We start from the raw sequence: 13421 nt of genomic DNA on the forward strand, positions 1-13421 counted from the left end.
AAAGCATCTTAATTCTGACATGAATAAGTAAATACAGTATTATATGTGTAATATTTAGTACGAGAATTTTTTTATTCGAACTATATTATTTTAATAAAAAATTCATAATAAAAAGTAATATTTAGATAAATATGTTAAATGATATTTATTAGAAAAAAATTTATCAAAAATCACCCTACGTAAAGAAAAAAAATTCACCAAACGAGGCCACCCTTGCTGGCCGAGAGATTTCTTCAAACACCCTTAATGCAACCAAACAAGAAAAATTCAAGCATAAGCAAATTAAGAATATTGAAAAGGTTAAAATGGAGCCTTTAAATCATCACCCAAACCCCACTTATAAACTAACAACCAAACCAATACACTATTCATTCCATAACTTTTCAACATGCTTCGCCAATACAAAAGTGGTTCCGCCCTTCTTCCCAACCTTCTAACCAAAATATTAATATAAATATGGTTCTCATGACGGTGACATAACTTAAATAGAATGAAACCACAAATATTAAAATCAGTTTCAGAGTAAAAAATTAAAGTTCGATTAAATTAACTTCAAACGAAAAACACGATTAAATAAAGCGATTTTGTCTTCTAGAAATTACTGAGAATGACGACTATATATTTGACCTTCCATTTTTTTTTCACAAACATATCCTGCATGCATCAGTAACAATCTTACACAAACACGTGCTCATAAAATTATTAGATTCTTATATTTTCAATAATGTCATTTCCCACGAACAGAGATCAAATGAGTATAAAATAATATAAAAGAAAAACGACGATACCAGTTATAAAAAGATTATATAAGAAATTATTGAGAGAAATAATATTATTCCTCCATTTTATCATTAAAATTTTAAAGAAAAGAAAATAAAGACATTGATAAGGTATGTCTCTGAATTATTTAGTCTAGTAGTCTTTTCTAAGTTACCAGACCCGGAAATTTGGGTCGTCTGATTTCTCTATTTACTATTTAATAAAAGAAATTACATGTCAAGTTAGTGAACCATTTTCATACACTCAATATAATTTTTTTACATTTTCATTTCATTCAATCCTTCCTTATTTTTTTTTAAAAACTATAAAAATATATTTTTTTTACATGAGACGATACTTCTTTATTTTTTCTTTTTTTGAAAAATTACAAAAATTTATTTTTTTAAAACTATTTTATTCTTGTTGTTAAGTATGTCAAATGAATATCAATGTAATATATGTCATCCTATCTTACTCTAATAGATATAATCACATTTTGATTTTGTACATATATATATATATATATATATATATACCTATTAACTTACTAATATATTTTACTTTAGTTGCATTGTTTGCGGCCTAATCAAACAAGAAGTTGCATTTTGCTTAAAGTTGAACCAAAGATTCCAACGTCTGTATGTTATGTTATTTGGAAGCAGTATAAACAAACACTCACTTTTTTTTTTATATAATTACAAATGAATACATGATGTAGTATACAAGTTACTGATATTTTCCTCCTCAGAAATAAACAAACTCAAAGGATGCAAGAATGCAAAAGAAGAAAGAGAAGAGAAATGAAAGAAATGACAAAACTAGTGGCCCTAATTCTGTCTGTCTATGAAACTAGTGCTATTTTACCTGGCACTGGAATCTCTTTTGGATCTCTCCAGCTTTGCAAGCCAGGTCCATCATGCTCACAAAATACAACTGACACTTCACTAACCTACACACACATATGCTCATCATTCTCCTTTTCCCACAAAAGGTCATGATCGACACTACCCACCAAAAATTTGGGCTTTACTTCCACAAATGAAACATCAAACACAACCCTCTCCATCAGGGATTTCCCACTCAACTTTTTTCTTCATTTTTCACTTTTCCTTTCTTTCCTTTCCTCTCCTACTTATGTACACCACACTGGTGCTCATCCATCCTTCATTTGCATCTTCTATATGAACTCCCATGTAACAAATCTGCATCATCATAACTGCATAAATAAACACTACTTTCTATATCCATGCTCATTTGTAAAAAACTTTATATCATTAATTTATTTACCTGTTTCAGCTTGTACATTTCTTACACTGCAATATCTCCCATGTTCCTCACCCTCAGTTCAACATTCCTCAGATCACGAAGATGTTGTAGAATTTCTTGGAGAAGGTCTAACCCTTTGTCCCCTTTTCTCAAGGAGCTGATACAATGCTTTAGAAACTCTCTGTCTGCCTCCAGCACCTGTAGTCTCTCGTAAACATTCTCCACTTCCTCTTCTAAACCAATCTTTTTCTTCACCAAGTTAATCTTTTCAACTGAATTGTTTTCCAAGTGGTGCAATTCTAACTCGTCTCCACTCAACTCCACATCTTCTGCTTCTGAACTCATTGCATCGAAAAGTGGGAGAAGCCTCTTGGCTTTTGCACCCATGATTTTCCTCCCCTGATGATGTTTTCCGTTTATTTCCTTTGCATGACCATTAGCAAATCCATTTACCTGTCCTTCGTTATCATCATGATGGTATCCATTCCCATTCTCTTCGCAAAGTTCTACTGATTTAGCATCATCTGAGCAGTGATCTTCCTCATAATTCAATGTCACTAGCTTTTCTTCCAGTACCTTGAGCTGCTCTACAATTTGTAACCTTTCTTCCTCAAAGTTTGCCAATGATTCCTCCAAATATAAGACCGCATCTACTGGTGTGTTCTGGTTGCTGCATTCTTGATGACTGTAAAACCCGTTTTCTTCTTTTGCTTCTAGATTCAAGTCAATGGACAATCCATCACTATCTTCGGCATTGCTACAAGAGGGAGAAGAAGTTCTGCTTCTCATGCTACCATCTCTTCTTGACATCACCATCTTTTCTCTTACCTCATATTCATGAACCTTTTTTCTATATATTTCAAGCTCCTTTTCTAGCTCTTGCTTCTCTTTCTCCCTCTTCATCATGAGCTCATTCAATAGTTGCAAAGCCTCCTGGTCATACTCAGATTGTTCTTCCATCATTCTCTGATACTGCAAGGCTTCCATCTGCATTGCTGCTTTCTCTTCCTGAAGCCTATTTATCATCGCCATTGTTTGATTGGCTGCTATAGCAGATGCACTTCTCTCTTCTTCTAGTTCTGCATATAGAGTGCTCAAAGCTTTCCTCTCAGATTTCAATGCTGCTTTTAACTTTTCCATGGTTATCTCTCCACATTCCATATCACTTACCACACTTCCATCAAATGACTCTTCTGTTCCTGATTCTTTCCTCTCAAGAAGAAGCAATTTCTTGTGTAGCTGATGTAGACTCTCCACGGAAGTGGGTGTGTCAGGAACTTTTTCTTCCTCATTCTCGTTAATCTCCAACAGAGATGGCAAATGGTTGCTTACTGTTGGCATTCTCACTTCGATTGACAAGGTTTTAAATTCTACAAACTCTTCACCTTTGTCATCACCTAGTTATACATTGCAATTAAAGAAACTGGATTATTATAGAGTTTTAAAAAATGAACTTCAGCAAAAGGGAAGATAAGAAGTTGAGGCTTACCACTTTCATCTCGAAGATTAAATCTGACAGTGCTGGTAGATGGATCTTCTTGTATTTGTTGATTTGTATCCAAAAGAACATCCTGGTTTTGATACTCATCCACTTGCTCCTGTTCAGGAATTTCAGTCCCTATTGAGACTTCTGCTTCATATTCCTCACCTTGCATTTGTGATTCATCTTCAGATGCTGCAAGGAATTAAGAAGGCATCAGAGATAATTGCATTTAGAAAATCAAGGAAATAAAAGGTATAAAACTGAAAGGTGTTATTAAGGAGGAAAATAATTAGAACCTAGAGAAACATCTGAACATTGTTCAGCATCTCTTGTTTCCGTGTTTGCTTCAATGTTCACATCCTTGGTCAAGTCATCAGCAGTATGAAAAAAACTCACGTCTCCACAATTCTGCTCCACATTTTCTTCTTCTACTTGTGACAACACTGAGGACTGCCCTCTGGTCCTTAACTGGACTGATTCAGCCACGTTTTCCTTGAAGACATTTTCATTCTCCTGAAATGAAAATTCTGCCACAATATCCCCCGAAATGTGCCAATTCTCAACAACCGGTTCAGCTTCTGCATCAGCACTCTTATCAAAGTCCAGAATAAAGTCTTCACCGCTGTTGAGTCCTTCACCTCCCACCTTATACCTGCTGTGAGCCCTATTTTCTGTAGCCGGGGAGTCGACCAATTCAACCGGAATCAATCTGCAATCATCACCATGAATGAAAAATTCCAGATGTTTGGGTGGAGTCTCCACAGTTATCCCTCTGGTACAATCAACTTGGGCAGTGGATTTCTCATAATCTTGATCACCATGAGCATCATCATCCTTACTCTTACCGGTATTCAAACTTTCCTCTTCAATTGATTCTTTCCCTTTCTCCACAGCCAAATCCAACTTGCAAATTTCGTCACAAAGAATATCCACGCTAGCATCACATACAGAACAATCACAACTCTTCTCTTCCTCCTCATCTTTTCTATCCAAACCCTGATCAATCTTAAACACCGGGCCGCTTCCCTTGTTTTCTTCATTCCCCTGTCCAACCTCATGATGATCAAGCACAATATCCGATCTGGTCTGATCTTCGTCAATCTCTACACCAACCCCGCGTTCTGTCACCAAATTCTGCTTCTGGTCGTACTCCAAAACATTGAGAGAAGGCTTGATAAAAATGCAAGGAGGGTAGAATCTGTTGTCCAAGTTGACACCACAGCAAGAACACCTCATAGCTTCTTCCACCTTCTCAATTGCCTTGTCATCGGCATCAGCACTCTCATCCTGAATCATACCTATCTGCTTCATCCATGGAAAGAAACGAAAACTCCGAGAGAGATTGACATAATCTGGTTGGGATGACGATGAGCAATCCTCACACATGTCCTGTGACTCAGCAAGTTTTTGATGATTGGAGCAGAACCCCAGTTTGGAAATCTCAGAGGCATGAGCTTCACACACAAGATCTCTGCAAGAACTCTTGCTCATCCCAGACTCTATGATGTGATCGATTCTGGTGCACCATATGCAGGGCCTTTTGAGGCCAAAGTAATCGGCAAACTTAATGATTAGATAAGAAAAGAGAGAATTAAGGAGCAGGAGGATGATCAGAATCCATTCTAGGATGGCATAGACTAGAACAAGGGTGATTTTGTTGGTGTTTCTGTGTAACATGGTTGCAAACTTGTTGGCAGCCATGGCTGGTGTTCTGTTTTTCTGATATGTACAAAGAAAGGTTTACCTGGAATATCAGATTGGAACCTAAGCAAGTGTTGGACTGAGAGACAGAGAAAAAGTTTTAAGGGAAAGAGAGTTTTCAGACAAGATGTCAAAACTGTATTTTGGGTGTGTAATGTATGAGAGAGAGAGAGAGAGAGAGAGAGAGAGAGAGAGAGAGAGAGTAGAAGAGAGGTAGATAGCCAGTGGTTTTATTTCGACTGAATGAGAAATAGGCGGTTTGAATTGAATGAAATGATAACCAAAGGAGGCTAAGGCTAGAGGGTTTTTGTGGGGGGAATGAAATGTTCTTGTGTCAAAGAAAATCAAAGAATTTCATGAATTTTTATCTAAGTATTGTTTATGAAATGCTTTTTGACAAAATGGAGCATCACACTTCAACAGTTAAATGCTTTCACTATACCAATTAATTAAGAGTTGTATCATGTCCAACAGTCAAAAACTTGTTTCTCCAAATATTAAAGTTCATTTAAAGAAGTAATATATTTTAATGCAGGCTCTTTTATACACACAAAAACTCAAATAGCAACCTTCTGATTACATTTTTGAAAGAAAACATGATAATTTTACATTTGTTCCTTACGTCAGACAGTATTATTGTAAAAGTGAGGAACTATTCAGACAGACAAAAATGTGAAACAGTCCTTGTGTTTTAACTGCTTTATGTGGATAAGTGTTTTGGAATGTAGATATCAGTGAATTTTTACAAGGTCCAGAATTTTCTGTGACTGAAAATGTTACTTTTATTTTGATAATCGCTGCCAGCTCCTTTTCATTTTTTTTATTGAGGCAAGAAATGAAAGGCCCCACAAAACCACACACATGAGTTGGTGGACCAGACCCACAGCAAGGTGGGACCAGTTATGGCTGCAGATGCTTGAGTCATTATGCGGGTATGCTTCCTAAGAAACTTTGTTTTCTTTATATGAATATTAATATACCCTCCTTCAAACCAATGAAATCATGTACAAAATCAAACTCTGCTTTAGCAGATAGCTGCTTAAAAGTTAAATTTCACTTATTTTACTTTGTCCACAAGCCTCTGATGTGCCAATTTTATTTCAAATGGGTGCCACCTTTCAAGACAAAAATCTTATCATTAACTTCAGCAGAGGGAAAACACATATCAGCACAGGTTTGTCGTTTTCCCTCAATCAAGAATGCTAGTTAGCTTATCTCAGGTTCAGAACCTAACACACTGTTTTAGAAGTAACTGTTGTAAAAGGTAATTTTGAATCATATGGTAAATGAAAATTATATAAGAATGTAAGTTTGAATCATGTGTCTTTTTCTACTTTAAATCCATGAATTTGTATGATGAAATGGACTTGGCTATGCAGAATAGTGAGTTGAATTATTTAAGTTTTATAGTATGATTGTCCTGATTCAATTAAATTGATGTTGGATGGAGAATGAAGAAAGTGAGTGGATATGTATGAAATTCAAAGCCAGAAAGAGAAAGGTAGGCTGAAGAAGTAGCAAGTGTTGGTTTTTGTTGAGGTCCAACAGGGATGAATTTGGCTGTTGGGGAGTGGGCTGCACCGCCACTCACCGACTAATTGCCATGCCAACAAATAGTTTGCAAAATTATGTGATGAGGATTCAAAATTTTGTTCCCATACGTTATCACATCCATGTGTACTTTCCAAAATAATATCCACATTTTCATATATCTCTTCCTTTATAAAAGGAATCTATAGCTACCTTGGTGAATGTTATGTTATGTTATGTTATGTTGTGCTTTGGCCCTCCAACAAATTGCTTTTGCTTTAGTCAAGTCTCCCTAAGTTTTTCACTGTTTCTCACTTGGTCCTACTGCTGATAATTGAGCACATACCTCCCCCACTGCTAATATAATTAACCTAAATTGGCTTCCCATTATAATATATATTTAGTACATATTTGCCAGCTCAAACCAAATATATATTACCACTCTTTTCCTCTGTTCATGATAATATTTGAATGTAGATCTCATCCAACCATTCACAGCTACAAGTTAACAACATTAATATTAACATAGGTGTTTTTTTTATGTCTCTAACACAGAACAGACCGGTATGAGAAAATATGCACAGAACATGTTTGAGCATTTGTGTATGTGAAAGTTAAAAAGAAAGGTGTTAGAGTATGTGCTAAATGAAGGTTGAAAGCCAAGATTGGACCGTTTGTGATGCATTGTTGAATGGGGCAAAGGGGAAAAGAATTAAACAAAATGGAAAAAATAAAAGGGTTTTAAGTTCAAAGATAGACCATCTTTCTTGGAAGGAACATCAAAGCAAAACTCTTTCTAAAGTTAATTACTGATGGAAGCCCTTAATCTCTCTTCTCAATTCTAATTTCCACCTTTTCTGACCAAAGAACCATAGCTATTTTAAAATGTGAAACAAAGAAAAAGGATTCAAAAAATGATATTGTTTTCTGTTGGAAGCCCTCAGAATGGCTCCAACTTAATCTCAATTCAGTTCCCCTTATTCTGATCAAAAGAGTATGCATCAGCCATCTAGAATGGTAAGAAAAATAAATAATGGAGAAAAAAAATGAAAACTAATGAAAAATAATTTTACTTTTAGATTTTCTTTTTGTTTAGAAATGGTATTGATCTTCAACTTTGCAATTGAAGAGGCTAATGAATTCCATACTTGTAACACATGACATGATCCAGAAACTTGATGAAAGAAGAAAAAAAACCATGTGAATAAGAATAATATATAAACAAAAAGGTAGGCTATGTTGGTCCACTTATTTGTTGAAATAGTCTAAAAGGTTATATTGAAAAAAATTCAATTTTGGCGATTTTAGCTAAAAAAGAAGTCAGGAATTGCATTAGTTATCTAATTTATCAACTAGAATGGGACCCGTAGGCCTCATCTAAAGGGTTTGCGTGGGTACAAAGACATCACCCAACAAAATTTAAATTAATTAATAAAACACAATGAAAGGATTGTTGGAGTATTTTGCTTAATCTTCCATATTAATCATAAAAATGGACCCTATTTTCCAATTTCAATGATAACTATTGAAACCTTATTCAAGTTATATGATGAAAATAATGTCTTTAAGTAGTAGAAGATTATGGGTGACATAATGGAGGGTATAAAATTACTATTACATTGAAATCTTAGGTATTAGGTTAAATAATTTTGTAAGTTGCTAAATATAATGTTTGTTGTGTCCTTGTATAGTAAGAATGAGTTGGAAAGGTTAAATGGCCTACAAAAATGGGAATGCTACATATCTCGTTCATTCTATTTTAACTAGTTTTGTGATAAAGTTTGAGATCCTATTATAGATGCGATAAGAATGAAGGGTGATGGTTAGAATGTCTAAATCTTTGTTTTGTGGACATCAACAGTTTTTTTTTTTTTTTCAAGAAAAGGAAACAATAAACTTAGAATGAATAATCTTTATTTTAATTAACAACTAAATGGTATACCATGAAGGAAACTAATTTATGGACTTGATAATAATTCATTTGTATTCAATAATAATATTCTAAAATACAAATTGTAATACCACACAATTGTTAAAAAGTTAAGTTATGATGGGTTCAATAAATACCATTTTAAGTATATGTTAAAAAACTTTAAATAGGTATGCTAAGTAAATAATAATAGTAATAGTAATAGTAATAGTAATAGTAATGATGATGATGATAATAACAAAGTATATAAAGAGGAAAAATATAATGAAAGATACAACACTTTCATAATTTTGAAAATAACATAAAAGGAAAAAATAAGTGTACAAAATAAGGCAATAAATAATATAGGTGTAAGTTAGCTGCTAACTTCTAAAATCATAATGTTTAAATTAAATAAAATTATTAACATTGATTGATATAAGTGGTGATGAATTGCGTGTATGATAAAGTGGTTTGGGATTCAAATCTTATGATATATTTTTACATATGAAATAAATTATATGTAGAGAAAATACATGTACGATAAATTCTATATTAGTCATTACTTTCATATTGTGTCAGTAATTGTTCCTGGTAAAGAAATGAGTAAAACTTCATTACTACTTTTTATAGATAGTAACATTAATGAATTATTATAGAGGGGAGAATAAATTAAATCTTGCAAAAAAGTTTAGATCAAATGAAACTTTTAGTTTATCACTTTTACCGTACTTGTTTCCTTTTTATTTATTTTTATGCATATAAATCAAGAAAGTAATTAATATTAGTAAAAGAAAATTTTCAAATTCTAAATTTTCTTAACATTTCAAAAATTAAAATAAAACTAAAATGTTTAAATTTAGATTTTACTATTCAAAATGAATGATCTACATTATTATTATTATTATGTTATTTAAATAAATACATTTTTAAACTCAAATAATTATTCATAATAATAAACTACTTACACAATAAAAAATTACTTATAATAAAATTATAAAACTTATTTATTTTTACAATTATTTTTAGAATAATAATTTTATTCTATTTTTTTTATTTTAATATTTGGTATAGTAATAATTATTTGTTTATGACAAGAGAAAAAGAAGTAAACACTGGTTTTCAGTAACTATTATTAAAGAATCTTATTACAGAGAAACAAATATCAAATATAACGTCTCATAAATATCAATTAATTAATACGACAGTTTAAAAATGTTTATTATTATTCTGTATTTATTACGATTTTCACTTTCCGATAATGTGATTTGAGTTTATATATTTAAATATGCGTGTATAAAATACTTCAATAAAGAAAAAAAGGTTATTTTTATATGTGCAAATTCCTATTTATTTTTAATATTTTGAGTTTTAAAATGGAGTATTTATATAAATAATTTTATACTATCCCATCTTAATATTTTAAATTATAAAAAAAATTCATTTACAAATGCTCGTGAATCCACAGTAAATTTAGTAAATAAAAGAATATGATAATCATTTTACATCACAATAAATTAAAACATGTTTATATAACTTGTAAGAAAGAAAAAAAAACGGGAAAAAAAAACGAGAAAAAAGAACAAAAAATTAATATAGTTTAATTAAATCTACATTTTGGAATAATTAATTATTATAAAATAAAGTGTTCTCTGATATGAATATTTGGTTAATATATTGAAAAAACAATAAAAGAAAGTTTATATAGCGGTCCAAGAAAAGCATGACATGTGACTAAAGGAGTGTTTGGCAGTTGAAAGAAGTAATAAATAAGTAGATGGTCACTATGCAATAGACATTTCTAATTTTGACAAAACAATATGTACCAAACGGTCTTCTCTTCTCACATACATGCACTACAACACAACCAAACAACAAACTAGACAACCTTGTACAACTCTCTACATTAATTGCTTTATAAAAAGTGTAATTTCTCTTGCACATATGATACTCGAAACATTTTAGAGTACTGCACTCTAACAAATATTTATTTTATATTTTCAGGTTTCGGTAGAGTTTTGTTGAGAGTTTGAAACCTTTCTGTTCTTACTTTTTTTTTCATATATAAATAAATATATAAATAAAAATAATACTTCTTAATTTTAAAATATTTCATATATTTAGCATTCCAAAAAATTTTAATACATTTATTTTGAGACTTTTAAAATATTTTTTGAAGATACAATATATATTTTTATTGTTTTAAGACAAACATGCTAAAAATAATCTTAGACAAACAATTCTTCTACAAAGAATATTGTATTGTGAGTTCAACGAGTAATGTCAAGACCTACACTTCTTTTAAAAAAATAAAAGAAGTTATTTGTCTAGTTTTTTGAATTTTTGCCATATTTCAAAAGTATTTTTATAAAAGTTACATTCATTCAATATTAAATTAGAAACATTTAATACCTCTCAAAGCTTTAAAGTATGTTGATATATGTAAGCACAAGTGTAAAAAGCTTTTAACGTGATCTTTTAAACGTTCGTTTTTCGAATATCCCATATATAATATGATCAGTGGCACTTCTGTAAATAAGTTAATGTTGTAGACGTCCAACCTGGTTGGTTTCCGACGTTTGATGGGGCAAAATACCAAAAGTCATTTTATTTTCGTAGTGTAGAAATCCAGGCCCCATACGTCGGGCGTCTGATGTCTTTATAGACGTTCGGGCCTCTATGTTGGACGCCTAATAACCTGACAGGTAGGTGAAAAATTGCTATGTTTCATTGCTTTAGACGTCCGGGCCCCTATGCCGGACGTCTGATGTCTCTATAGACGTTCGAGCCCCTATGTCGGATGCCTAATGACCTGACAAGTAGGTGAAAAGTTGCCCTGTTCCATTGCTTTAGACGTTTGGGCTCGTATGTCGGACGTCTGATGTCCCTATAAACGTCCGGGCCCCATATACCGAATGTATATAGCCTCCGCCAAATTTAATTTTTTAAATACACATAGAAGTCCGGGCCCCATATGTCGAACGTTTGATGTCTCTATAGACGTCCGATGAGGGAGGGCCCCGACGTCTAATGTTGTTTATTACACATTGCGCGAACTCGGGGTAGTTACATATACTATTCATCATCTTCCTCCTCGCGTTTTCTCTCGCGGCTTTGCATTTTTAGGTAAGTTTTTTCTCTTTTGGACCGTTTAAACTTACTTTTACTCCGATTAAATTAGTCTTTGATGAATTATCTTTCATTTGAACCGATTAAAATGAGTTTTTGCTGTGTTTTGGTGTAGTTTTACTCGTTTCCTTGGGCAGGGATTTCTTGCATTTTGGGCAGCGTTTTTTTGCGTTTTCCACTCCTCCAATTCCTCCACTACATTTGTAACCGATTAAGAAGGTTAGTATTCTTGTTTAAAAGTTTTTTTCTATGCATGTTATTGGCTTTTCGGTATGCATGTTTTTGGCATTTGGATATGCATGTTATTAACTTTCGAACATGCATGTTATTAACCGTCGAATTTGCATGTTGTTTGCTTTTGGATTTTCATGTTGTTGACTTTTGGATATATACATGTTATTGACTTTTGTATATGCATGTTATTGGCTTTTGCGTATGCATGTTATTAGCTTTTGAATATGCATGTGATAAAGTTTTGTTGTGTTCTTATGATTGATATGTTAGATTATTAGTATCTATTTGAGTGAAACTTAGTTCCTGTTTGAAATTTAACACAAACGATTAATCTTTTAATCATTTGTGTTAAATTTGAATTGTCCGATTGGACAGTTTGGGAAAATTATTTATCATAATTTGCTATAACATGTACATTGGAGTTTAGGGATAAGATTGATAAAATTTCGGTTCAGTATTTGTATTGTTCTCCGGATGCATATTTGATTGTGGTAATCCTTGACTACTCTCATTTTATGTATATCGGAGACCAATGCGAAATTCTGCTGAAATCTTATCAAATTTATGATGTAGACTTCTTTGCATGTGTTTTAGCAAATTATGAAAAATAATTTTTCTGAATGGGTAGGGTCTAACCTTGTGAGAGTTAAAAAATTAAAACTGATGAAGTATATTACGAACATAGTATGGATCGAAGCTGGATGAATGAACGTCACATCAGTGAAGAATATGATAAGGGTGTTTCAGAGTTCTTGCAATATGTTGAACAAAATGCTAAGTCTGTGAACGGGACATATTTTTATCCTTGTGTTTGTTGTCTTAATCAAACACTCCAAGACTTAGGCAATATGCGTGACCATCTATTCATGTTCGGCATAATGAGAACTTATACCGTTTGGACTTGACATTGAGAAGTACTGGACTAGCCTACCACGTTACAAGGAACAGATTATGTGGAAGAATGGATGAGTGATCATTTAGAGGACATGATACGTGATGTTGGTGAAGATAATTTTGGAAGAGCTAATTTGTATGATTCTCTTAAACATGATTCAAAGCAACCGTTGTTTCCAGGATGCCCCAACTTTACACGTATGTCTACAACTTTGAAGTTGTTTAGTGTAAAAGCAAGGAATGGATGGACTAATAAAAGTTTCACAGAGTTGTTGAAGGAGATACTTCCAGAAAATAATACTCTACTTATTCGTCATTACGAGGCCAAGAAAATGTTGTCCAATGGGACTTGAATATCAAAAGATACATGCTTCTCCTAATGATTGTTTTTTGTACATAAAGGAATTTTCTTCGCTAAAGTATTGTCCAATGTGAGGTTTATCGCGTTTTAAAAAGAAAAATGACAAAAACACTAGTGATGAAGGTAATGACGGTGCACCTACTAAGGTGATGTGG

At 32.6% G+C, this 13421-nt stretch overlaps 1 protein-coding gene across 1 annotated transcript; it reads right to left on the reverse strand.

Annotated features, from left to right (window-relative positions):
* Positions 1-1423: 1423 nt before the first annotated feature.
* LOC108347891 (myosin-binding protein 2) lies at positions 1424-5510 on the reverse strand. Its single transcript, XM_017587347.2, has 4 exons — positions 3805-5510; positions 3515-3700; positions 2047-3422; positions 1424-1961 (listed from the first exon to the last, which is right to left on the reverse strand). The coding sequence occupies exons 1-3, from the start codon at positions 5207-5209 to the stop codon at positions 2068-2070; spliced, it is 2946 nt and encodes a 981-aa protein (XP_017442836.1). The 5' UTR covers positions 5210-5510; the 3' UTR covers positions 1424-1961; positions 2047-2067.
* Between the last annotated feature and the right edge of the window lie 7911 nt (positions 5511-13421).

Source organism: Vigna angularis, chromosome 1 (assembly GCF_016808095.1).
Source record: "Vigna angularis cultivar LongXiaoDou No.4 chromosome 1, ASM1680809v1, whole genome shotgun sequence".
NCBI lineage: Eukaryota > Viridiplantae > Streptophyta > Magnoliopsida > Fabales > Fabaceae > Vigna > Vigna angularis.

What these genes read in the sequence shown, in the direction of transcription:
- LOC108347891 (XM_017587347.2), bottom strand. Translation starts at nt 5,209, where the DNA reads ATGGCTGCCAACAAGTTTGCAACCATGTTACACAGAAACACCAACAAA. An exon ending in ATGTTCAGATGTTTCTCTAG is followed by an intron (nt 3,701 to 3,804) that starts GTTCTAATTATT and finishes AATTCCTTGCAG; the next exon opens with CATCTGAAGATGAATCACAA. An exon ending in TAATCTTCGAGATGAAAGTG is followed by an intron (nt 3,423 to 3,514) that starts GTAAGCCTCAAC and finishes ATGTATAACTAG; the next exon opens with GTGATGACAAAGGTGAAGAG.